The 24,339-nt window shown below is 51.0% G+C and overlaps 1 protein-coding gene across 3 annotated transcripts; it reads left to right on the top strand.

Annotated features, from left to right (window-relative positions):
- Nucleotides 1-4,140: 4,140 nt before the first annotated feature.
- RNASET2 (ribonuclease T2) lies at nt 4,141-24,027 on the top strand. Of its 3 annotated transcripts, none has more exons than XM_055311237.1 (10): nt 4,141-4,246; nt 4,459-4,656; nt 6,822-6,882; nt 8,721-8,776; nt 10,257-10,314; nt 12,686-12,753; nt 16,814-16,927; nt 20,722-20,767; nt 22,208-22,282; nt 23,587-24,027. In XM_055311237.1, exons 2-10 carry the CDS (start codon nt 4,568-4,570, stop codon nt 23,791-23,793), a joined length of 774 nt encoding a protein of 257 aa, XP_055167212.1. In that variant the 5' UTR covers nt 4,141-4,246; nt 4,459-4,567; the 3' UTR covers nt 23,794-24,027. The 3 variants fall into 3 exon arrangements, with proteins under 3 accessions (XP_055167212.1, XP_055167213.1, XP_055167214.1); XM_055311238.1 differs by having other exon boundaries at nt 4,145-4,225; XM_055311239.1 differs by lacking the exon at nt 4,141-4,246 and having other exon boundaries at nt 4,537-4,656; nt 6,789-6,882.
- Nucleotides 24,028-24,339: the final 312 nt, after the last annotated feature.

Genomic DNA, 24,339 nt, shown 5'->3' with positions numbered 1-24,339 from the left:
GAGAATGAGCAAAAGGGGCAGAGCAGAGTGTGGGCTGGGCTGTAAGGCCCACCGATAAGGGCCCTCTGTTCTCCTTCTACTGTGGGGGAGGAGGATTCTGATTCCTGTTCCCATGAGTTGAGATTTTTCTCATTGACTTGTAAACACTTCCATATAAGGGATAGCTATTATTATGGGATTGTATTCAAAGACAGCTCAAGCCTCTGTGTGGGGGCAGCCTGCTGGATAATGCACACAGGCCCCTCTGCCCTGTGCACACAGACACAGGTCTTTCTAGGGAGGAGGTGAGGGGTGGGTGGGATGAGTGCTGTGCGCCAGGGCCCCCCAGAGGCTGATGGGCACATCCCGAGCCGTGTAGCAGGCCACGAAGACAGCTTTATGCCACTCAATGGCTGGCTTAGCTCAGGCTGTCTCCAGTATGTTTGGCCATTCTCTCAGCTACTAAAAACCTAAGTCAAGATTAAAATTTTGCAAATATCCACTACATGAACTGCTAATGCAATATTCAAGTATTATTCATAATGCAGAATGTTTCTCTGATGGAGAGCAACTCAGTTATGTAGGACTCCCTCAGAAGTCTGCAGTAGCTCGCTTAGTTCTTCCAAGATAGATAATTGTTCAAAACAGTCCAAGGAAACAGTCTGTTCTAATATCTATGGATGGGTGTGCGGGCGTGTGCACACGTGTGCCTCTATACATGAGTGAGCTCATCTTTTTAACTGTTCCTTTTTCAGAGTCTTTTATGAGAGCAGTCAGAAATATCATGAGTAATAGACTTTTTAGGTAAACATTTGAATGACTTCTTGGCCTTGAAATCTAAAATTTCTTATCAAAGAATAAAGTTAATACAGTTGACACTGGAACAACATGGCTTGAACTGCTTGGGTCCACTTAGTTGTGGGTTTTTTCAATGGACAGTATAGTACTATAGATGTATTTTCTCTCATGACTTTTTTTTTAAAAGATTTATTTATTTATTCATGATAGACACAGATTGAGAGAGAGAGGCAGAGACAGAGGCAGAGGCAGAAGCAGGCTCTTTGCAGGGAGCCCAACGTGGGACTCGATTCTGGATCCTGGGCTCATGACCTGAGCCGAAGGCAGGCACCCAACTGCTGAGCCACCCAGGTGTCCCTCTCCATTCCATTAAGATTTTCTTTTTTTTTTTTAATTTTTATTTATTTATGATAGTCACACACACAGAGAGAGAGAGAGAGAGAGGCAGAGACACAGGCAGAGGGAGAAGCAGGCTCCATGCACTGGGAGCCCGATGTGGGATTTGATCCCGGGTCTCCAGGATCGCACCCTGGGCCAAAGGCAGGCGCCAAACTGCTGCGCCACCCAGGGATCCCCCATTAAGATTTTCTTAATGGAATTTTCTTTTCTTTGGTTTAAGACTCCAGTATATAACACATACAACATGCAAAATATGTATTAATCGACCATATCACTGGTAAGGCATCTGGTCAACAGTAGGCTACTAGTAGTTGAGGTTTCAGGGAGTCAAAAGTTATACACAAATTTCTAACTATAGTGGATCCGTGCCCTGAACCCCTAAGTTGTCCAAGGGGCCAACTGTATATTCTTTTATTTCGCATTTCAGAATCTCATGCTGTCTGATTTGATTTAGTCATGTTCTGTTCCAGAAAGTTTCTGCCCTGTGATTCCAACTATTAAAGTGACATCTTCAAGAAATATTTCCCTAAGAAAGCCTTGTCTGGTCTCCTTGATCCTCTCCTGTCTCTGTTTCATTGTAGTAACAGCCCACGATAAAATGGGTCTACAGAACAGGTGCCACAGGAGCCACATTGTATGGGGAGGCCACAAATACTGGTAGTAAAAGAAGAGAAAGGTCAGGGTGCCTGGGTGGCTCAGGTCATGATCCTGGGGTCCTGGGATGGAGTCCTGCCTGGGGCTCCTTGCTCAGTGGGGAGTCTGCTTCTCCCTCTCCCTCTGCCCCTCCCCCAGCTCCTGTCCTCTCTCTCTCTCTCTCATAAATAAATAAAATCTTAAAAAAAAAAAAGAAAAAAGAAGAGGAGAAAAGTCAGAGGGAAAACATTTAGATAGTGTCCTTTCTCAGCATACAAATAATTTAGACTACAAAGAAGTTATGAAAAGATTCCCCTAAGGGTGACAAAGTTATTTAGGGCTTAAAAACCCTAAGTGGACACAGCAGAGATGCAGCCATGGTCGCCCTCACACCTTTAACACATAAGATTAACAACTGGCCCCCCAAAGCCACGCTCGAGGCTAATATGGCAAAACTGGGAGCCCCTTGCTGGTCTTCCCTCCAGCTGAGGGTCGGGAGGGTCTGAAATAAGATAGGACGCAGCAGCCCTGAGCTCCCCGCTGCCCCAGGCTCAGTGAGCTCAAGCTAAGCCACAAATGACATCTCTTTTAATCACCCCGATGCTGTTAGAGGATTGCTTTCCCATTTTACAGATGAGGTAACAGAAGCTTACAAGAGCCAGTTAGCTTATCAAGTTTACACAGGTAACAAGTGGGAGAACCCCATGTACACTGGATGACCCACAGGTGGGGCATATGCTCCTGGCCACTGTACCCCTTCTGCTCTGAGCACCCCGAGCCTCCTGGCCAAGGTCGGACCTGTATGTTTGGAAGACACCCAGTAAATGTGAGCTTTGAACCCAAGGAGCAAAAGTCCTCCCTTGGCCAGCTTGGACCCTGCAAGCTCCTGGAGTTTCTTTCCTTGAGCACACACAGATATTGGGGAGCACTTTTTAAGACTTTGCCCCTGACGTTTGGCACACTCCACTGTCCCACAGCTGAGCACCCCTGACAAACTCCCTTGACAGATGCTGCTCACCCAGGTGGAGCTGCTCTGTGAATTCTGGCTTCTCCTGCGCTTCTTGTTACCTCAACCCCCTGCCCCCCAGGCCGCCCTTTCTGGGAGCAGCATAGGGCCCTACTACCTGGCCCTCTCGGCCGGGTGCTGTCTATACTCCTCACCTTTACTGTCCCACCTGGTTTGTTGAAGGTCCTGGGTCTGGTAGGACCATATTACTCTTCCCAGCTATCTGTTCTGTTCCCAGTATGTCCCAGACATTTGCCCTGGGACTGCCAGGCCCCGGCTTTTTAAAATGTATGTATGTATGTATGTATTTATTTATATTTATTTATTAAAAGATTTTATGTATTTATTCATAAGAGACACACAGAGAGAGAGGCAGAGACACAGGCAGAGGGAGAAGCAGGGTCCCTGCGGGGAGCCCGATGCAGGACTCCATCCCAGGACCCCGGGATCACCCCCTGAGTTGAAGGCAGACCCTCAACCACTGAGCCACCCAGACGTCCCAAGGCCTCCACTTTTAGGAGGAGGATACTTTCCTCCTCTATGCCAGGCTTTCCTCCATGCCAAGCTTGACCATGTGACTCGTTTGGGCCAAAAGGATGTAAGTGGAAGGGACGCCTGGGTGGCTCAGTGGTTGACCGTGCAGGGCACACCTGTCCTCGGCCCTGCCCGAGGCAGTTCAGCTACGGGAGGAAGGCCCAGGGGACACGGGAAGCCTCGCAAAAGGCGGGGTGAGGTTGACTGCGTGAGTCCGGGGCGGGAGCTAGACTGAAACAGAAGCCTCCTCGGAGAAGCTGGAGCGGGGCCAAGGGCCGGGATTGGGGGCGGGTCCTCCTACGGGGCGTGTCCTCGGGTGCCGGGGCGTGTCCTCCTACAGGGGGCGTGTCCTACAGGGGGCGTGTCCGCCTACGGGGCGTGTCTTCGGGTGCCGGGGGGCGAGTCCTACAGGGGGCGTGTCCGCCTACGGGGCGTGTCCACATACGGGGGCGTGTCCTACAGGGGCGGGTCTTCGGGTGCCGGGGGGGCGAGTCCTACAGGGGGCGTGTCCTACAGGGGGCGTGTCCTACAGGGGGCGTGTCCGCCTACGGGGCGGGTCTTCGGGTGCCGGGGGGCGAGTCCTACAGGGGGCGTGTCCGCCTACGGGGCGTGTCCACATACGGGGGCGTGTCCTACAGGGGCGGGTCTTCGGGTGCCGGGGGGGCGAGTCCTACAGGGGGCGTGTCCTCCTACAGGGGGCGTGTCCGCCTACGGGGCGTGTCTTCGGGTGCCGGGGGGCGAGTCCTACAGGGGGCGTGTCCTCCTACGGGGGCCTGTCCCGGGTGCCGGGGGCGGTCGGGGCCAGAGGCCGGGGCGGAAACGCGGCGGTCGGGGCTGCTGGGCGGTGCAGACTGTGAGGTCGCGGCGGGCGTCGCGGTGCGGCACCGGCGGGGACGCGTGAGCACCTGGGGGGCCCGGGGGAGGCGGCGGCCCTGGCCAGGGGTCCCGAGTGGAGGCTCGGGGCGGCGGCCTGGGGGCGGGGCCGGGGCCCACTGAGGCCCGCGGGCTGGGGGAGGGGCCGGGCCCACTCGGGACCGCGGGCTGGCGTGGGGGCGGCCCTCGGACGCAGGCGGGTCAGAGCCGGCTTCAGGAATTCTGTCTGTTTTCAGGGACCGCAGGGCCTGGCGCCGGACACTGTGCCTCGCGTCCTTTCGGAGCTGAGCCCCTTGCCGGAGTGTGCCCGGAGTGTGCGCGGAGTGGCCGTGGGGCGGGGGCGCCATGAGGCCCGCAGCCCCGCACCGCCTGCTCCTGAGCTCCCTCTGCCTGGCGCTGTGCTGCCTGGGCGGGGCGCGCGGGTCCCGGAGGAGGTGAGCCCGGGACCCTGGGAGGGGCGGGGCGGGGCGGGGCGGGGCGGGTGCCCTGACATTTGCGTGAGGTTCCAGGGCACCGTCGGGGATAGGGTGCTGCTTCCTCTTTTAAAAGTCTCTTAGCGCTGGCTCTTCATCCCTCTGCCTTCCCCTTCCTCCTCTATTCCGTGTTGCAGCTGATGGGGGGGGGGAGTAAACAGGCCCTGTTGTCGGGGATCCTCTGCGCACTTCTGTAAAGGAACCCACCATTTTGAGCCCCAGATATTAATGTTTCCTTCTATTTATCTTGGGCAATGATTTCATATTTGATACAGGCCTTCATACTTACATAGTAGGTGTGGGAAAAGGTGAGTTTTACTTTTTAATTAAGGGTCATTGCTGTGTTATCATCTATCTGAAAAGGCGACATTATATTGCAGCATTCCCGGAAAGTTTATTTTCTGAAAAAGAGCTACGTTAATGAATGGATGAGCTCTTGCCATCAGGTTAAGAGCGTAGCAGTCAGTAAATGTCAGATAAAGACCTTACGCTGTAGTATGTGGTCCCCACCCCGCATCCGCGCTCCTAATTCGTGCGCTGATGGAGCTGGACAACCGTGGTGACCGAGGCATGGTTTGGAGAAAACTCAGCTGATTCATACCCTCCGGGATGTGAGGGGTTAGCGGGTGTTTGTCCAAGCACTGGCTGGGTTGACAGCTTGGTGACTCTCCTCTCTTCCTCTGCCCAGTGGCCTTTCTCCTTACAGAATCTTCGCTTCCGCCCTGCGTCCTGGCGGGTGGGTGGGGGGCGCTTCCTGTGCACTCCCACCACTCTTGCCTGGATTGTGTGTGGACATTGTGGTGTAGACGTTCTGAATCTCGATCGATTCATCATAAGCAGGGTACTGGTGGTCCCCCTCCCTGGCCATAGCTTCATCATGTAGCCTCAGTTTCCACCTAAACAAGGGTTTGCGCACGCAGAAAAAAGCAACTTCTAACATTTGTCCCAGCTCCAATGCTCATGCTACAGCTTGTCCTTTCTTTGATGCCAAGCGCCATTTATAACTAAGGTTTTGTGACGTCTGAAGTGTGCTTCTATGCTTACTCAGCAGGACTCCCCTCTTGATAGAAGCTGGTGTGTGAGGACTTAGTCCTGTTTTACTTTTGAATCATTCTTTCTAAAATCTAATTTATCCTGGATTCAGTGTCTGAGTGATGTCCTTGTGTGGCTGCTGTAGGGTCTCTTCACCAGCTGTCTCCCTGCTTCCACCTGGTTGCTGGCTGGGCCTTGCAGACACCACTCCGCACCCCTCATCTGGAAGGCTTGGGCCGGGGGCGGTTTTGGAGCGTGGGGTCTTTCGGTGTGCAGGTCCTGCTCTGTTGCTCTGGACCGTGTTGGAGTGAGCACCATGGGATCTAGCAACTGCATCCGCACATGGAGGAGGGGAGGTGTAGTGCACTGAGCAGCTCATGCCTGTTCAGGTCTGGCTTTGTTGCCACGTGAACCACAAAAAATTTCAGGTTGCAGAGCCTTATGGATTTCACATGTGTGGTTAAGGGATGATGATGCTTTTGTTTCTACACTCGAGACCAGCCCTTGGAGACAGGCACTTCGGGGTTCCTTCCCCCTCTCCCTCCTGTCAGTGAGGACTTCCTGGGCGTTCTGGCCCAAAATTTCAGCTCCTGACCCATTGCTGACATGCCTGTCCTCTTGCTTACTTATGTTCTTTATCATGTGTCACAGTGGGGCACCATGTGTGTTTTCTTAGCTACTGTGGTAACCGTTTCCCTCACTGGCATGTGTGCTTCAAGAGGGTAGGGGTTGGGTCCCTTGCTCTGGGCAGCACCCCTACCCCACGATATGCCTGAAGACTGCGTTCCTTGCTCAGGGCAGTGCCCCCAGCCCACAGTAGTGCCTGGGAACTGAGTCCCTTGCTCAGGGCAGTGTCCCTGGCCCACGATAGTGCCTGGGGCCTGGGTCCCTCACTCAGGGCAGCACCCCTGGCCTAGTAGTGCCTAGGGATTGGGTCCCTCACTCGAGGCAGTGCCCATGTCCCGCGGCAGTGCCTGGCCCATAACAATCCCCCGATGTTTGTTGAATGCATGATGGTATAAATGGATGCATGAATTAATTTTTCTTTAACTTTGAAACAGCTCTTGAAATATAGGCTCCTTGTCTTTTAATAGTGACAACCATGAGTGGAAAAAACTAATTATGGTTCACCACTGGCCTGTAACAGTGTGCAAGGTGAGTTTTCCTGATGTGACCAGCCCCTTTCATCTGGGGGACCCTCTGGGGAGTGGGTCTCTGTGCGCAGGTTTCCTTGTGGGCTGATGTGTCATTTGCAGCAGTGTAATGCTTACACTCCAGGCTGGAGGCTGCGGTCTCTGGTTTGAGTTTCCTTTTTTTTTTTTTTTAAAGATTTTATTTATTTATTTATGAGAGACACAGAGAGAGGCAGAGACATAGGCAGAGGGAGAAGCAGGCACCATGCAGGGAGCCTGATGTGGGACTCGATCCTGGGACTCCAGGATCATACCCTGGCCAAAGGGAGGCGCTCAGCCACTGAGCTACCCAGGCGGCCCTGGTTTGAGTTTCCTAAACTTCTCAACTTCTTGTCCCTTTCTGCCTTAGAGCTGTAGCCGTGCTCTGGGTAGAGGAGTGTTGGAAGGAGGGAGCCACCAGCTTCAGTTTTGCTAGAGACCTAGCTCTCTACCCTGGTGGCCAGCATTGAGGGAGCCCTAGGTTCTGTGGGCAGGACTGTGTGTGGAGAGCTCCTGTCTGGGTGACACTGGAAGATTTGCCTTCAGGGCAGGGAACAAGGTCATTTGGTAGGTGAGGCATTTCTGTGACAAAATGTGGGGTATATTCCTATGTAGTGACTATAAATATGCGTGGAAGTGCATTCCTACCTTGATGCGTTAGAAATCAGATTTTAAAAAATCTGTTAGTGAAATGTCATTGTTAGGGAATTAATTTCAATCCAGGGTGGGCATGACGGGGGGTCCTGTCACCTGTCACTCTGGTCTGAGTGTTGTCCTGGGCAGTGGGGCTGTCTCTGGCTTCCTTCCCTGTGTGAGTGACTTAGGCATTACAGGTGCAGTGACCACCATGTCCCTCTCCATGACCCTCGGTTCTCCGCCCAGGCCCTCGGGCTCATGCTGGGCCAACAGGTGCCTGCTGATGATGAACGAAAGCTGCCCCTGGGCCCCCGTCCCCCACTTATGGGCTCGTCATAGGGCTGCCCGAAGACCCACGCTCTGGCCCTGGGTCCTGACCTTGCTCTTCACCAGCCGGGCACCTGTGGGAAATGGGCCACCTGCCTGGATTGTGATTTCCTGAGGGATGAAACCGGGGTGTCAGGACAGGGTAAGCGTAGCCCCCTACTCTGGTCCTGCTCTCCTGCCCTGTCAGCCTGGCAGTCTCCTAACCCAGAGCCTCCCTCATCTCCAGAGCAACTGGGGGCAGAAAGGTGATCCCTACATGGTGCCTCACCTGTTCCTCACCAGACAGCCACAGATACTTTTCACGTGCTTATTCCCTACGGGGGCTTTGGGCATGAGTTCTGTCTCACCTGGTCCAGTGGATGATCCATTTCTTGATAGTTGGTTCTTTTGGGAAAACTTCCAATTGAGCTACACAATTTGGAGGTCCCTGAAGGGTATGCGACTGAGCTTTTACCCCTGTTAGTTTATCTTTCTTGTCCTCTCCTCGCCTTCTCATTTCTGCTCCAGAACATTCACATTTTATATTCTGTAATGTTCACACTTATTATATCACTAACACATCTGGACCAACTCATTCCTCTGTACTATCATCCTCAAACACTTATTTTTGGTTATACCATCAGAAGATTAATGGGCAAATAGGAGTGTTTCCATCAGATTGGCTTAATTTGAGAACACGTTTTTAAAAAGCAAAATTCAATGTAATTAATTAATTATCTTACGTCATTGAGGATTGGGCCACTCCTTCCAGAAGGGACGCCCGCCCCCGTGTAGCTCCTCAGGGACGCGCACTGGAAGCCGCAATAAATGAACAATGAAATAAATGGTGATGTTCTCTGTTGTGTGTTTTCTTTGCAGGAGGTTGAGAACGACTGCAGGGACCCTCCAGATTACTGGACGATACATGGATTATGGCAAGTCCGGGCATGGGTCACATTTAAACAGGAAAAAAGGGCAGCCCGGGTGGCTCAGCGGTTTAGCACCACCTTGAGCCCAGGGCCTGATCCTGGGGACCCGCGGTTCTAGTTCCACATCAGGCTCCCTGCATGGAGCCTGCTTCTCCCTCTGCCTGTGTCTCTGCCTCTCTCTCTCTCTGTGTCTCTCATAAATAAATAAAATCTTAATAAACAAACAAACAGGAAAAAAAATAGCTCATCTGCAAGTAGCTTGGGGCTGGTCCTAAGAGTTACACTATTGACTTTTGTTAGATGTTTATTCAGTAGGCCGAATCCTTTTTTAGAATATCTTTGCCATTTGGACAGTGACCCTGATTCTGTAGCTGTTTACTTCTGTGTTGGGAGAACAGTGACAGTCTGGATTACAGGCACCTGTGGGGACCCTGGGTGCAGGCTGGACAGGCTAAGTGTACTACTCTCATTTTATCCTTCTTGTCAGGCCAATAAGGAGATGCGTACACATCAGTAAGCGAGCGTGCCTTGTGCATGCATCTCATATGTGTCTGCATTGTATGTGCATCACAGGTACCCAGATTCACCTTTTGGGGTCTGCCTGCAGTTTATGTAGTTTATTTACTCCTTCCTTTTTCGTGCATGCATTTGTAATGTTTAACTGTGCACGCGAGTCTGCCCGTCAAAGCGATGCCTCTTGTCCTGCTGCTTCCGTGGGAGGAGGGCCATTCTAGGCTTTGCCGGCATGTCTTATTGCTCAGGAGTGGGTCCTGCGGGCCTGGGGACCAGCTCCAGCCCCTCCTTCGTCACCTCAGTGACCCTAATGCTATAGCCTCCGGGAGCTTGGCTCTCCTGGGCTGTACAGATGCTCCTGATGCTTCACTTGTAGCTGGAAGGACAGTGCACAGTGCCGCTTTCATCCCGGTGGGGAGCAGCACTGATTTCCGGGTGCCGGGCCAGCCTGTTAACTCTGGAGACACGTCGGGGGTCTGGAAGGAGGTTTGGTGGCCTCGTGAACTCAGTCAGCTGCACCTGACATGTCTAGAATCAACATGTAGAAGTAGGGAGGGTATCCGTGCTTGGGACTTTAAGAAGTTGTACTGGCTAAGCTGGGGTCAGTGAGTGGAAGGCACTGGGTGAGCAAGTCTTCATGCTGTGTCACTAATCCTCATCCTCATGTAGTGAAGAGAGGTCACTCTGCTGGTGCCCTCGGGAGAGGGCCTGACTCCCGAGCTCCCCCTACCAGCCTGTGTAACTTGCTTCTTTGGTGAGAAAGTCATGGGTTGGCCTTACTCCTGGATGGTTTCTTTGGAAGGAGCTGGGCTGTGACCCTCCTACCCCGGGGGGGTTTTTGTTAAATGGCTCAGGTGGCAGTAGAATGTCTCTGCCTTTGCTCCCCACAGATCTTAATGGAAGTGTTTCCTCCTGTCATTTGGAGCTCATCTCAACCAAGACTAACTTCTATTGTTTTTCATTTTAATTTAAGGCCTGATAAAGCAGAAGAATGTAATGGATCATGGCACTTTCACTTAGAAGAGATTAAGGTAGGAAATGTTCATGATGTGGCTCCTGCAGATACTGCACTCAGTTCAGTCTTCCTAAGTGTATCCTCCATGTCATGTCTTAAAATGGGACTCACAGTCGCATTCACCAGAATTGAAACCCTGGTGCTTTTTTTGGATTTCTGGATCTCTAAAACAATCCACATGTTAAATCCAAGCCAACCTTTCTCCTCTACCTGGGGCCCAAACCACTGCAGGTGAACTGTGTGAGGTGAAGGCAGACGAGAGTGAAGCCAACTCTGGCTGTCCCCTGCAGGCCTGCCTTAGTCCCCTGTGGCTCTAGGCCAGCTTGGCATGTGCCTAGCATATCTAGAGCTCTGGCTTGGAGGACAGGTGCATGGAACCCGCCTGTCCTTTCTGGCTGTGGGCCGATGGGTTTCCAGGTAGGGCCTGTGAGCAGGAAGGAAGGGAGGGGCCTTTCCAGCACAGAGGCCTGCATCGCAGAAGAGCCCAGGGAGTGGCTTTTATGGGCACTGTTAGCAGATGTCCTCTTCTGAGGCACTTTGTTGTGCATCCACACCCACATGTGGGTCCTTACCTTTCCTCGGGGGTGTGAACAACCCCTTGCGTGTAGTTGGTCGTCTGTCAGGTAACTAGTACCTGGATTTACAGGGCAGGGTCAGATGACTAGGGCCTCCCCGAAAACATGAGGTAGCATCAGGATTGCCAGAACTAGGGTCCTTCCCATGAATACACGGCCCCTCGAAGGACAAGGCGGTAAGTTCCAAACCCTTCACACATTCTAGTCCACATGGTGTTCTTTTCTCCTCTTTCCTTCATGTAAGGACCTTTGCTGGCATAAGTCTAGAGGCCTGAGAGTCTGAGAACTGTGTGTAAGGATATTAGTGCACCCGTCTCGTTCCTCAGACGTGCTTCCCCTTTTTGGGACTCCCTTCAGCTCGCCTAGTACCACGAGGATGTTCCTGATTGTGACCCGAAAGTGGAATTACAGATTGTCTGATGGTAGAATGGTGTACTGAGTGCCCCCAGCATTCACGCCAGGAAAGGAAGGAGCCCCACGTGTCCTTTCAGCGGCTGGCCCGACTGCCGTGTTAGGGAGAGCTGCTGGGGCTCGGGCCGGGGGTGAGGAACTAAGGGGCAGAGGCTGTGGGAACGGAGAGCAAGAGGGGGTCCCAGAAGGAGAGGGAAGACGGCTCAGTCCCTAGCTGGGAGAGAAGCTTCAGGTGGGGCTCTGGATTTGGGCTTTGCTGGGGGTGGCCTTCCTGACCTGGGGGCATTGGCAGGGGACCGGGCTTTGGAGCACCTGTGGTTGACAGTCAGCTTTGGACATGTCCGGGTGGGTTAACATGTGTCTGTCACTAAAGTGGCCTACGTTAGAGAAGAATTTCAGGTGTGATCAGTACAAAGGTGGTATAAGCACTTGGGGTGAACATGGATGGGGTGGAAGCACCCACAAACCTGAAGCAGAGATGGGGGTGTGAGAAGCAGCAGCCGGAGGAGGGGAGCAGAGGAGGGAAGCCAGGAGAAAGGGGGATTTGTGAAGGAGCCCTGGCAGGGTTCATGAGAGGAAGGCTGAAAGGGCCCTGTGCGATGAGCGGCCTATGGGTCAAGGTGGGGAGGGGGCCACACTCCACTCTGCAGAACAGAGCTTGTTTACTTGTACGTAAATACATCACGATGTGCATCCCCCATTATATTACCCAGAGGAGTCTCACTGCCCTAAAATCTCTTCTCCTATCCCCCTCCCTCCCCCAGCCCCCGACACCACTGACCCTTCCCATCTCCACACGTCTGTCTTTTCCAGAGCAGCACACACTGGGACTCATACGGCCTTTCCAGATTGGCCTCTTACTCGGTCATGTGCCTGGAAGGCTCCCTCCATGTCTTTTCATGGCTTGATGGCTCGTTTGTCCTTAGAGCTAACTTCCTGGTCTAGATGGACCACATCTGTGCACCCATGCTGCTACCAGCGCTCAGATTTTCAAATGCATTTCATGCTGAGTCAGATTTCACTTTTACCTATGTTTTAAGAAACGCTTCATGCAGTGGTGCCTGGGTGGCTCAGCTGGTTGAGCGTCTGCCTTCAGCTCAGGTCATGATCTCAGGGTCCTGGGATCGAGTCCCACATCGGGCTCCCTGCTCAGCGGGGAGCCTGTTTCTCCCTCTGCCTCTCTCCTCCTGCTTGTGCTCTCCCTCTACTCACTCTCTCTCAAATGAATAAATAAAGAAATAAAAAAAAGAAATACTTCAGAGTAAGGACAGAATCATTTTTACTCACCTGAGTGTCATTAATGAACAGAGATCAATTCTTTTGATGTATTGGTTTATCAAATTTGCCTTCTAGGTTTTGAGTTGTTAGATCCTACACAGATTTTTTTTTTTTAATGCACAGGACCTTATGCCTGAAATGAAGATGTACTGGCCTGATGTGATCCATCCACTCAATCACAGCCATTTCTGGTGAGTGCAGCAGCGTGACAGCTTCAAGGGGCACCCAGCTGGACTGGGGGATGAGGACGGACCACAGGGCCTCCCTTCTGAGGTGTGGAAGTATGAACCATTTTTTATTTGGGATGCCATTTTCAGGGCCTTTCTCCAATAGATAAAAAAAATGTGGACGAGGGGTGCTTGGGTGCCCCAGTCAGTTAGCATCTGACTCTTGATCTCGGCTCAGGTGTTGATCTTAGGGTTGTGAGTTCGAGCCCTGCCTTGGGCTCCGTGCTGAGCATGGAGCCTACTTAAAAAAAATAAAATGTGAGCAAGTGGAATTTATAGACTTGCTCTTTTTTTTTTTTAAGATTTTATTTATTTATTCATGAGAGATAACAGAGAGAGGCAGAGACACAGGCAGAGGGAGAAGCAGGCTTCCTGTGAGGAGCATGATGTGGGACTTGATCCCAGGACCCTGGGATCACGCCCTAAGCCGAAGGCGGATGCCCAATCGCTGAGCCACCCAGGCATCCCTAGACTTGCTCTTAATCCACTATTTCATTCATCACTTTGTTTTAGACTCTCCTCTCCTGAGTTTTCACTAAGCCAAATGCATGCGTATCTAAGGGGCTCCAACACTGGCAGGAGAGAAGGTTTTTTAAAGACTTTGTGCTCTTGCCCCGACATACATCAAGAAAAACGAAGAGGCGCTTCAGAACACCACCGTCTTGTGCTCTGACTTAGGACAGGGTGAGGTCCCACCCGCAGCTTAGTCGGCAGCCTGTTCCACAACATCTTTAGGTGTAGCAGGAACTGAGCCAAGGAGAGAAATGCTGTATTTGATTCAAAGTAGCTTTTTACATCATTGCTTATGAAGAAGGTAAAAACTCCTTTTATTTACATTATATGAACCGAAAAGAATTATCCATGCCTCACGCCAACGCGGCAGTTTATGATTCACATTGCAGTTATTCAGATCTTGTCCAAAATGATTAATCCAATTTGAAAATATCTTTGCATAGAAAATTCAGGAAGAGAACTGAGTTTAGATGGAAGCTTTCTGCGACAATGGAACAGCACTGGTGCCGGTGGTCAAGTCAACATGTCAGTCCAGGCCTGAGGCAGGGACGTGGCTCTGGGGTTCGCGTGCCCTGGGTCTGTTGGTGAGATCATCTCTTTGACAGGAGAACCACTCTGACTTAGGGAGACGAAGGGCCTGGTCCCTGGCACATGTTGCACAGCTGCACCCCAGAGAGTGCTCTAACGATACTTGATGGCCTGAGTTGGAATGGGGGAAGCAGTGGGAAGCCCTCTACGGCACTTCAGTGTGCATAAAAATGATGGATCTGTGCAAAGTGTGCAAAATACAGTTTTCCCACTTGTTACAATGTTCCGTGGTACAATCAATCAGATTGTTTTTGCCGGGTGACTTACAAATAAATCAACAAACATCAAAAGAGAAGGCTGTCTGAACTGGTCCTCGCACATTTAATCCAAATTTTGCGGGTGGAGTGCACATGTGTGTTTGTGCTCTCATAAAGGCAAAATGATACTTTTCAGGTTGGATAGTAAATGGCACATTTGAAAGCTTTTGTGCTGAATGCAGGGGTGAACAACCCACCCTCCATAGCATTTCTGCTCCTCGAGCCCCCGAGTACAGGGGCAGCTGCCGTCACTGCCCACCCCTGCCCTGTATGTGGCGTTTGGGTCATGCTTCACTGGTGCCCAGATTCCCTTTGCTGTGTGCATTTCTGGAAGGTCACGGAGGCACCCCAAGGCTGTCCACCTCGGCTTTGTCGTTGGGGGCCGGATACAGAGGAGGGCTCCTGTCAGAAAGCCGCCCTCTTTCATCCCAAATAGGAATCAAGTACGCAGAGTACACAGTCTTGATACTGCATCATGCTTGAGGTCATTCTCTAAGATTAAATCCAGTCACAAAATTAGGTGTATTGAAAAATACCATGTACACAACCCTCTGCAAAGTAAGATCTTTATTTGTTTGCTGATGCTTGTATGAAAAAGGAGGAGAGTTGGGTGAGGCCCGGTTTGGTGAGCAGCTTCACTGTGAAACGTGTCCCTGGGCCTTCATGTGCCATAGGAGCCCTTAACCTCTCTCATCCCAGAGGGGGACCCCCAGATCTGCTCGTAGGCCCTGCCGGCCACTGAGAGGGCCACTCGATGGTCACTTCTGCTTGGGAACTGATCGTTTCGTGTTAAATGAAAAATGTCCAATTCCAGATGATGTGGGATTAAATGTTGGAAGTACGCTAATGGCACTTTAATAAATAGATCCTGATCTTTAAGTTAAGCTTGACCCAAACATAATAATAATTGACATTTATTGAATATTTCTTATGCACTAGGACCATTTGGGCTGGTGCGAAGATGCTTTGCACAAGGCGCACCCTCCTCCGGCACCATAGACGACAGACTCTGGTGACTCCAGCTGCATGGAAACTAAGGCGTCTGGAACACGGTTCCAGCCTCCTTTAGTGGGAAAGAAACTCCTTTTTCCACTCAGTGAAATCATTAGCTCTGAAAACAGTTGTAGATGAAGAAAGTAGGTGTTCACACACTCTTATCCTTAGGCTGGAGCAGCTTGTCGCTGGGCGCTGGCACTGTGGTGAACTGGACCAGTAGATCTGTGCATGTTTAGATCATATTTTTGTCAGACAGCACCTGACCCCTCAGGAGTGCCAGCACAAATGTAATTTAGCTGAACTTTAGGAAAATTGATCATGGATAAAATGGAGGATACCTGATGTCCCTTCCAGTTTCCTGCACTAATGATGGCTAACGTCCGCCTCAACGATCGTCAGTGATTCTGCAGGCAGCATGCCCTCCGTTGGGGGTGGTTGGGACGGTGGCGCAGGGGAGCGGCAGTGGGTTGTTGGCACCAGCTGTGGAGTCCACAGTGCCATTCGGGTGCAGACTCTGGGACATCCTGGCTGAGTGGCCTCAGCAGGGTGCCTAGCTGGGCCCCCTGCCTCAGTTTCCCCACTTCTAAGCCAGCAGTCTCTTTGCCTTTCAAAAGAATGTGAAAACATTTCATAGTCCGTCTGCAATAAGCTGTGGAGAAGGGCAGCCTGGGTGGCTCAGCGGTTTAGCGCCGCCTTTAGCCCAGGGCATGATCCTGGAGACCTGGGATCAAGTCCCACGTTGGGCTCCCTGCATGGAGCCTGCCTCTCCCTCTGCCTGTGTCTCTGCCTCTTTCTCTGTGTCTCTCATGAATAAATAAAAAAATCTTAAAAAAAAAAGCCATGGGGAATTGTTATCAACAGTCATAGTTTCCTTGAATATGTAGTGCTGTGCGTTGGCAGCATTAGGTTTGTGTGTTCTGTTGGAGTTTTGTCCAGGGGCGGGTGAGGACACAGTCGTGCTGGGTAGAGGCTGAGATGGGGAGTGGTTCTGAGGCGTTTCTCCAGAGGTAGTGCTGCTGCCTCTTCTCTGCTGGCTGCTTAGGAAGGACCGTTGGACGTCCCTGTGAAGCTCCTGGAGTGTGAAGCGGTAGCCTCCTGCAGAGCACCCAGTGCCATGTGATGGGTGGGTGCCTGGGTGGCAGTGCTCAGTATTTACTCAGCTGTGACTTGTGGTGACATGCAGAAGTGAGTTGTCTCGGGCAGCCCAGGTGCCTCAGTGGTTTAGTGCCACCTTCAGCCCAAGGCGTGATCCTGGAGACCGGGGATCAAGTCCCACGTTGGGCTCCCTGCATGGAGCCTGCTTCTCCCTCTGCCTGTGTTTCTGCCTCCCTCTCTCTCTCTCTCTCTCTCTCTCTCTCTCTCTGTGTGTGTCTCTCATGAATAAATAAATAAAATCTTAAAAAAAAAAAAAGAAGTGAGTCGTCCCTGATTGGCAGCAGAAAGCCTACAGGGAGGCAGGGTGCTCTCTGGGGATTGTACTGAGTCCACCAGGGCCTCATTCCTGCGCAGGGGATGCACAAATTGTGCCTGTTGCACCTAAGAGATCTTACCCTCTTTCTTGGTAAAAAAAACAACATGCCTGCGAATATCCCTTCCTAGGTGTGAACTTTCCATTGTGAATTTGTTTCATGACTTCTAACTAGAGATTGTTTATTAAAATTCTCTCACAGGAAGCACGAGTGGGAGAAGCACGGCACCTGTGCTGCCCAGCTAGATGCCCTCAACTCCCAGAAGAAATACTTTGGTGGAAGCCTGGACCTGTACCGGGACCTTGACCTTAACAGGTAAGGGACCCTCTGGGGCCTGGTCCTCACGGCAGCTCTGCCTACCGCACCCCTGCTCTCTGGCCATACTGCCTCATGTCTGTCTGTGGACCTTGGGGACCTGGCCAGCCAAACAGTCCTGAGGAAGCCCAACATCTAGCCAACCTTTCAAATCAGTCTGGGCTGTGGCCAGCTGGAGCAGCCTCAGAGACGTGGGTCTCCTCTCTGGTCTCTGACATCATTGGACGGTATGTTGGCCTGAGGACACAGGACTGACCAGGGCCTGTGCCTCTCGACCATGATTTCTGATGAAAGTACCTTGAGTTAACACGAGGTTTTGTAAAAACTGCACGTCCCTGCGTGTTTGCATCTCTGCTCCAGTGCTTCTGGGACAAGTAGGAGGGGGTGTTGGGCAAGGGTCCCCAGAGCCAGAAATCACCCAGGCCCGTGGAATCCTGCCACTGCCTGTCCCTCGCCTCAGCTCTGGACAAAAGGGGAACCTGTTAAGGCTCACGAGCCACCGAACTTGTAAACACCAACTCTGGATGGTCATGCTGGGGGCCGATGTGTTCTCCAGGGCCTGGCCCATCACCCGGGACTGGGGGCCAGGCTGGCCATCCACTGAGGATTTCTGGTGACCAGCTGTGTGAGGAATTCTTGCTTTTCCACATCCAAGTGGTCGTATAGTAAACTTGTGACCTTGTTTTAAAGACCAGGACAGAAAAAAAAAAAAAAGAAAAAAAATAAAGACCAGGACAGGAAATGATACCGTTTGCTTTAGACAGAACAGGCCAGCATCCTATCAAGTGCCTTTGCTGTTCCACTGTGGTTAGTTCTGTGAATCACATCTGCCTAGAAGACATGTGCACCCCGTGAGTTCTGTGCACGTGCACTCTGCTCCTGTGGCAGACAGGATCCCTGAGATCTGGGTGGAGGGTGTCCGGTGCCGGGACAGGAGGATAAGCAAGATTACAGGACGTACACCCCGCAAAGGAGGCCTCCAAGCTCGTGGTTTTCAGTGTGCCTCTGATCCTGCGGCTGGCACTGACCAGTTGTGCAACCTGCACAGTTTCTGCATCTTTGGACCTCACTGTTAGGCCGTAAGATGATGGCTGGGTCACAGGAGATTCAGAAGCCACCCTGCTCTTAGATGTGCAGACCCGAGGACCACTGCTTGGGAGGCCACCCCCACAGCCGCACACCCCAGCTCCCGTGTGCCATGTGCTCTGCTCCAGGCTTTTCTCGCAGCCAGAGCAAGACCTTTGGGAATATTTCCTCACCCAGAAGTCTGGGTGATACTGCAGTTCAGACATCCTGGTAGAGAGTTAACTGGGAGAGTTCATGATGTGGTACGGCCTCCGAGCACAGGAGAGGCGCGATGCAGGCAGGCAGGGCAGGATGCACTTGGACTAGGGGCCCTGCAGACAGCAGGTGGCCTTGTGTCTCCCTGACACCTGTGCAGCACCAGGCCCTGCTTGCTCCCCAGGCCCAGTCCTGCTGAATCAGGCGGACAAATGAGAATAAATGGGGACTGCTGAAAGGCTTTATATAAAACATCTAGGTAATTCATCCCTTCGTCCGATGACTTTATTTTTTTTATTCTTATTTTTTAAAGATTTTATTTATTTATTCATGAGAGACACAGAGAGAGGCAGAGACACAGGCAGAGGGAGAAGCAGGCTCCACGCAGGGAGCCCGATGTGGGACTAGATCCGAGGTCCCTGGGATCACACCCTGAGCTAAAGGCAGACGCTTAACCACTGAGCCACCCAGGTGCCCCTCAACAACTGTTTATTAAGTTCTTCCTGTTTAAACTTTTTGAATCTCTGTAGCGTTACATGTGTACTGGCATGTGCAGGATTCCCAGTCCTGGGAGCATCAGGAAGGCCATTGCCATCTCTTATTCATCTTGTGGAAATATGCACTCGGGGCCTGTTGCACGTAATGCACTGCTAGAGAGATAGTGTCTTTTAGACTATATGGGACCGTTATAAAGAAATTATGTTTTTTCCCAGTTCCTCCAAGGAAAATCTAAAATCTCAGTACTCACAAAATTAAGAAGTTAAAACATAAAACCCCTTGTATTTTTATCTATATTATAAACCACTACCACAGGTTATCTTTTTCTCAGGGGGCAGCTTGTCATATTATCATAAACTAGCAGTGTTTTATTTACTTTATCACATGAAAGTAGCAAACCTGAAAAAAATGCAAAAATCTTGAACCAAATCTTGGGTAACCCACAAATAACGGGCCAAGGATTAATGCCAAACTAATCTTGATGCTGTAGAAAATATAGGCTAATTTGGGTTGAATGCCAGGCTTCCCCAAATATATATCTCTCTCTGCCTGACTTCCTTGGTAACCTGACTCGGGCTGCCCAGTAGGAATAGAATGCAAGTCACATATGTAACTTAAAATTTCCTAGTAGCCTCATTACAAAGAGCAAAACAGGGATGCCTGGGTGGCTCAGTAGTTGAGCATCTGCCTTTGACTCGGGGCCTGATCCCAGAGTCCTGGGATTGAGTCCCATGTTGGGCTCCGTGCATGGAGCCTGCTTCTCCCTCTGCCTGTGTCTCTGCCTCTCTCTCTGTCTCTCATGAATAAATAAAATCTTTAAAAAATAAATAAATAAAATAAAAGAGCAAAACGGAACCAATGAAATTGATGTTATATTATTTAATCCAAAACATTATTATTGCAACTTGAAATAATTATGTAAAAATTTGCAAAGTTTTGCATTTCCAGAGCCAGAGCCTTTGAAATCTGGTATTTACCCCACGCAGACGTTGTAAGGGCAGGCAGCGGGCACATTTATTTCTAGGGCTTTGACGACCCTTGCCCACCATCCACTTCCTGTGCCAGGAGCACTGCAGCGTAGATCCAGACACTTGGTGGTGGTGCAGTCTTTACAAACACTGTCTTATTAACAGTTTATACTGTTGCCAGACAGAAGTCAAGGTCAGATGAGGTGTGCCCTGGTCAGTCTGGTTTTCCCCGGGCACACTCATATGATAATGTCCATATCCGGAGAGGCAGCCCAGGACTCTGTGTCTGCTCCTAGGAGTCAGAGCCCGGATAATCCAGAGAGGCGTGATGGGGGCTGGAATGTTGTTTTGGGGCTGTTAATCTGAGAATTGTTTATATTGTGCTCCATAATTTAACAAGTAAGTTAGTCATATGGTGTTTTGACGGGATAGCTGGTCAAAACCATGTGCTTTAGGAAATGATTCAAGTCTGTGGGTGTTGAATATATTTAAAGATTTGACCAAGCATGGTTTTCTAGGATAAGCCTGCATCCAAAGTCAGTTACTAACTCTTTTGAAGCAGGCGTGCTGAATAGGTGGTAACGTGTGTGCCAACTCAGCGACTACTAGCCATCTGGCCACTGTTGAGGGCCTGGGTGCTGGAAAGAGAACCAGATCAGTAGTAGGGTGTGCATTCTGGTCAGGGATAGTCGGGGAAGCCCGAGCACCATTTATCTGTTGTCCTTGCTCACAGACTTATTGCCCAAAGTAATAGAAAACAAGTGCTTTCTTTTAAGTGTGTCTTACTTTTTTTAAATGAAATACAACATTTTAAAAGAATAAGAAAGGGGCAGCCCCAGTGGCACAGCGGTTAAGGCCACCTTCAGCCCAGGGCGTGATCCTGGAGACCTGGGATCGAATCCCACTTTGGGCTCCCTGCACGGAGCCTGCTTCTCCCTCTCTCTCTCTGTCATGAATAAATAAATAAAATCTTTAAAAAAAATAAAGAACAAGGAAGGAAAATGTACCTTGCTATACAGCTAATTTTTTTTCATTTTTAAATTTTAGCATGCTCCAAAAATTGGGAATAAAGCCGTCTATCAACTACTACCAGGTAAGTCTTGCTTTCAGCCTCTCAACCCAACGTGTATCTGCTACCCGGGGACACCCAGCCGTGGTACTGTCCCTTCAGCCTGTGGGCTGGCTACACACGGGTTTTGAAGTGACTCAAACAAGCCCCATTCCTATTTGGCTGTTATGTTTCCAAATAGCTTTTATTTAAATTTTGTTCTCTGTTTTGTGCCTATTGAGTGTGAACTGACAGCTGTATAAACTGATGATTTGGAAGCCCAGATTCATGGTCCCTTGGTGAGAAATGTGTTCCAGTCTCGTCCAGAGCAGGGGAGCCAGCAGGAGGGCAGTTTGAAAATCATAGTCAGTTTTATAGTATTTTGCTTGAGGAAGAGCATAAGGTGTGTTTTTATTTTCATGATCAAACTATAGAAATCCAGACAGACCCGATCTTACTCTCCGGTAATCCACCCAGGGCAGCCTGTTTTCATAAACGTAGTCTTCCTGGCTCAGGGCCAGGCCGGTTCTTTTACTGTCCCCTGTGGTCACCGTCCCCAGCCAGGTGTCCCACAGGTGAGAGACCCTCGGAGCCTGGAGTACTTCCTCTGGCCCTTTACAGAGCGAGCCTTCTGACTCCTGCCTTAGAGAACCCTATGTTCTCTAGTTCCTCTGATTTAATCTCCAGGCATTAAACAAGGAGTTAAAGTTCCTGATTTTAGCAGCCCCTTGCTTCCAGTGTCCTGGCTGCACACCGAACCATCACACAGGTCTCTTGACTGTGAAGTCAGTCGGCATTTTTGTTGCACTCTGTGTGTCCAGACTCCACTGTGCAGCTGGTTTCTGGTTAATCTGGTTTCCTTTCTGCAGTGAAACTGAGACTGAGAGGGGACGGTGGTCCTGGGGAGACAAGCTCTCTCAGCTCCCTCATGACAGGGGGGTTTGCAGGGCCCCCTCCGTCCTTGGGGTCCATGTTCAAGGACATAGGGGGCCTGTGTTTCCATCTTTACCCAGGATGTGCTTATTTGAGAACTGATTTCCGTTAGAGTAAAGCACCAAGGACCAGTGTTTTGGGCTTCCTGTCCGTGCTGCAAGCACTCTGTTAGGTTCAGATGCAGCAAGATGTGAGCTCAGACGGAAGTCCTGGCCTCTGAAAGTTGCTCTGACTTACTGGAAGGAGATGCTCTGCTTTTGTGCACAGTGCCCAGGCTCTGGGTTTGAATGGAAGAGCAGAGTGGGGGAACGGACACCGTGTGGAGCACGTGTGGGAGCCACTGTGGTCTGAGGGTAGAGCCCAAGCAGGTGACAGCCTCTCCTCGGGCTGCCTCTGAGCCTCGTCTGCGAGCCCCAAGTGCCCGGAGGACTGTGCCCCATTGTCAGCTGTGCGTGTTTGTGAGTGTGTAAGCTGGAGTTTCACATATGCATGGGGCAGAGCCCTTAGCCCGCCTCCTTCCAAGTGTTTCTAATGCATCTTATTTAATTTCAGGTTTCAGATATTAAAGATGCCCTTGCTGGCATATACGGAGTCATACCTAAAATCCAGTGTCTTCCACCACAACAGGTCAGATGTGTAATGCTTTGTTTTGTTGCTCTTTCTGTCTTTATCAAGAAGACATATTCAGCTTTTTGACATCTGTGTGCTCACTATAGAGTTCCCTGGGGCAGAGACGTGCGTCTGTGCGTGGGTGTGTGTGCCTGAAAATCACAGGTGGTTAAACACTGATTCAGAGGAGACATGCACTCCGATGTTTATTCCAGCATTATTTACCGTAGCCAAATTATGGAAGCAGCCTAAGTGTCCATCAACAGATGAATGGATAAAGACAGTGTGGTATAAATACAGAATGAAATATTACTCAGCCACAAAAAAGAATGAAATCTTGCCATTTGCAATGACATGGGCACATCTAGAGAGTATGAGGCTGAGGGAAGAAAGGCAGAGAAAGACAAATACTGTGGGATCTCACTCATATGTGGAATTTAAGAAACAAAGCAAATGAGCAAAGGGAAAATAGAACAAACCAGGAAACAGACTCTTAACTCGAGAGAACAAACTGATGGTTACAGAGAGGAGGTAGATGGGAGATGGGGGAAATAGGGGGTGGGGATAAAGGAAGGCACTTGTGATGAGCACCAGGTGATGATTGGAAGTGATGAATCACTGTATCATACACCTGACACTACTATGATGTTGCATGGTAATTATACTGGAATTCAAAAAAATTATATAGAGATGCATACAGATTGCCCTTTGATGCTGTGTTCGATAGGGTTTGTTTTTTTGAGACTTTTCCCCAAAAGGAACACACCTGTTCTGGAAGGAAGGTGGAGCAGGAGCAGGGAGGCGGGTCTATGAAACATTTCTGGGTTAGAAATCTTCTCAGGGTTTATTTATACTGTTAGGCTTAGCAATTGTAGTTGTAGGTGTTTGTCTAGTTTATGGGTTTATGGGTGGTTTATCTGTGGTTTCTTTTGTCAGCTGTGATAAAGACTTAAAATCTTTCAGTAGTAGGGTACTTTTGCCCCATCTATTCTTTGAAATCACTTCTCCCGAGGCCGTGCTGCATATGCCGTGTGCACAGAGGTGCACATTTCTAAGCTTCGGGCGGTGTCCCTTCACACAGGGCTGCCAGGTGGGCCCAGGGACATCTGGGTGGTGACCGAGGTGGCGAGTCCTGCGGCCCCCTGCCAGTCACCCGGGTCCCTGGCCCCAGGCACTGCTGGAGAAAGCAGCTTGTGGCCAGCACCTGGAGGCCCGGGCCTGCAGTCACCCTCTTGTCTCTTCAGGTTCTGAGACTTGTGACCGTATGACAGATGATCCTCCAGGGTGCAAGTTCTCAAACGTCTCTCATTCCCAATGTTTAGGGTGAGGAGGTACAGACGATCGGGCAGATAGAGCTGTGCTTCACCAAGGAGCTGCGGCTGCGCAACTGCACGGAGCCCGGGGAGCCTGGCGGGCCTGGGGGGCCGGCGCCCCGCAGGCCCAGAACGGGGGTGTCGGGGGACACCGGGCTGGAGGTGTGCGAGGATGGCCCCGCCTTCTACCCCCCGCCGCCGGGGGCCGTGCCCTGATGCCCAACGCCCTGGGGATGAGGAATCGCTGCTGGTCAGAAAGCAGCTGCCAAGTGGAACGTTCTGTTTACGACTGTAAAGGAGGCTGTTCTGTTGTCTTCCATTTCCCTTCACACCCGCGAGCTGACGTCGTGGTTCCTGTGAATCTGGGTTGCATGTGGGTACGTTGGAAGAAAGGCGATCTCCCACGCCTTGGTAGATGCTTTGTGGTTGGAATAAAGGACGCAGATTTGCTTTTCTTTCCCTTTATTAAGCTCTCCGGCGTCTTAGACATGGCAGGCAGCCTGGGAGCTGGGATTCAGGGCAGCTCTGGCCTATGCCTCCGAGTGGGCAGCCTTCCTGCCATGGGGGTCGCATAGGGGTCGCGTGAGGGCCCGTCCTCCAGCCGGGATCAGGCCGGCACCAGGCGGGCGCCTCCACCTCCTACCTCCGCTGGACACGTCTTGTTCCTGGAGGCCAGAAGTGAGAGAACACGTTCACCCGCATCCCCTCGGTGGCCTGGCACGAGCATGGCTCCTGAGTGCCTGGTGCTGGCAGCCGAGATGC

This window comes from Nyctereutes procyonoides, unplaced genomic scaffold (assembly GCF_905146905.1).
Source record: "Nyctereutes procyonoides isolate TBG_1078 unplaced genomic scaffold, NYPRO_anot_genome, whole genome shotgun sequence".
Taxonomy (NCBI): Eukaryota; Metazoa; Chordata; class Mammalia; order Carnivora; family Canidae; genus Nyctereutes; species Nyctereutes procyonoides.
The sequence above is the reverse complement of the archived record's forward strand: the minus strand, read 5'-3'. Positions and strand labels throughout refer to the sequence as shown.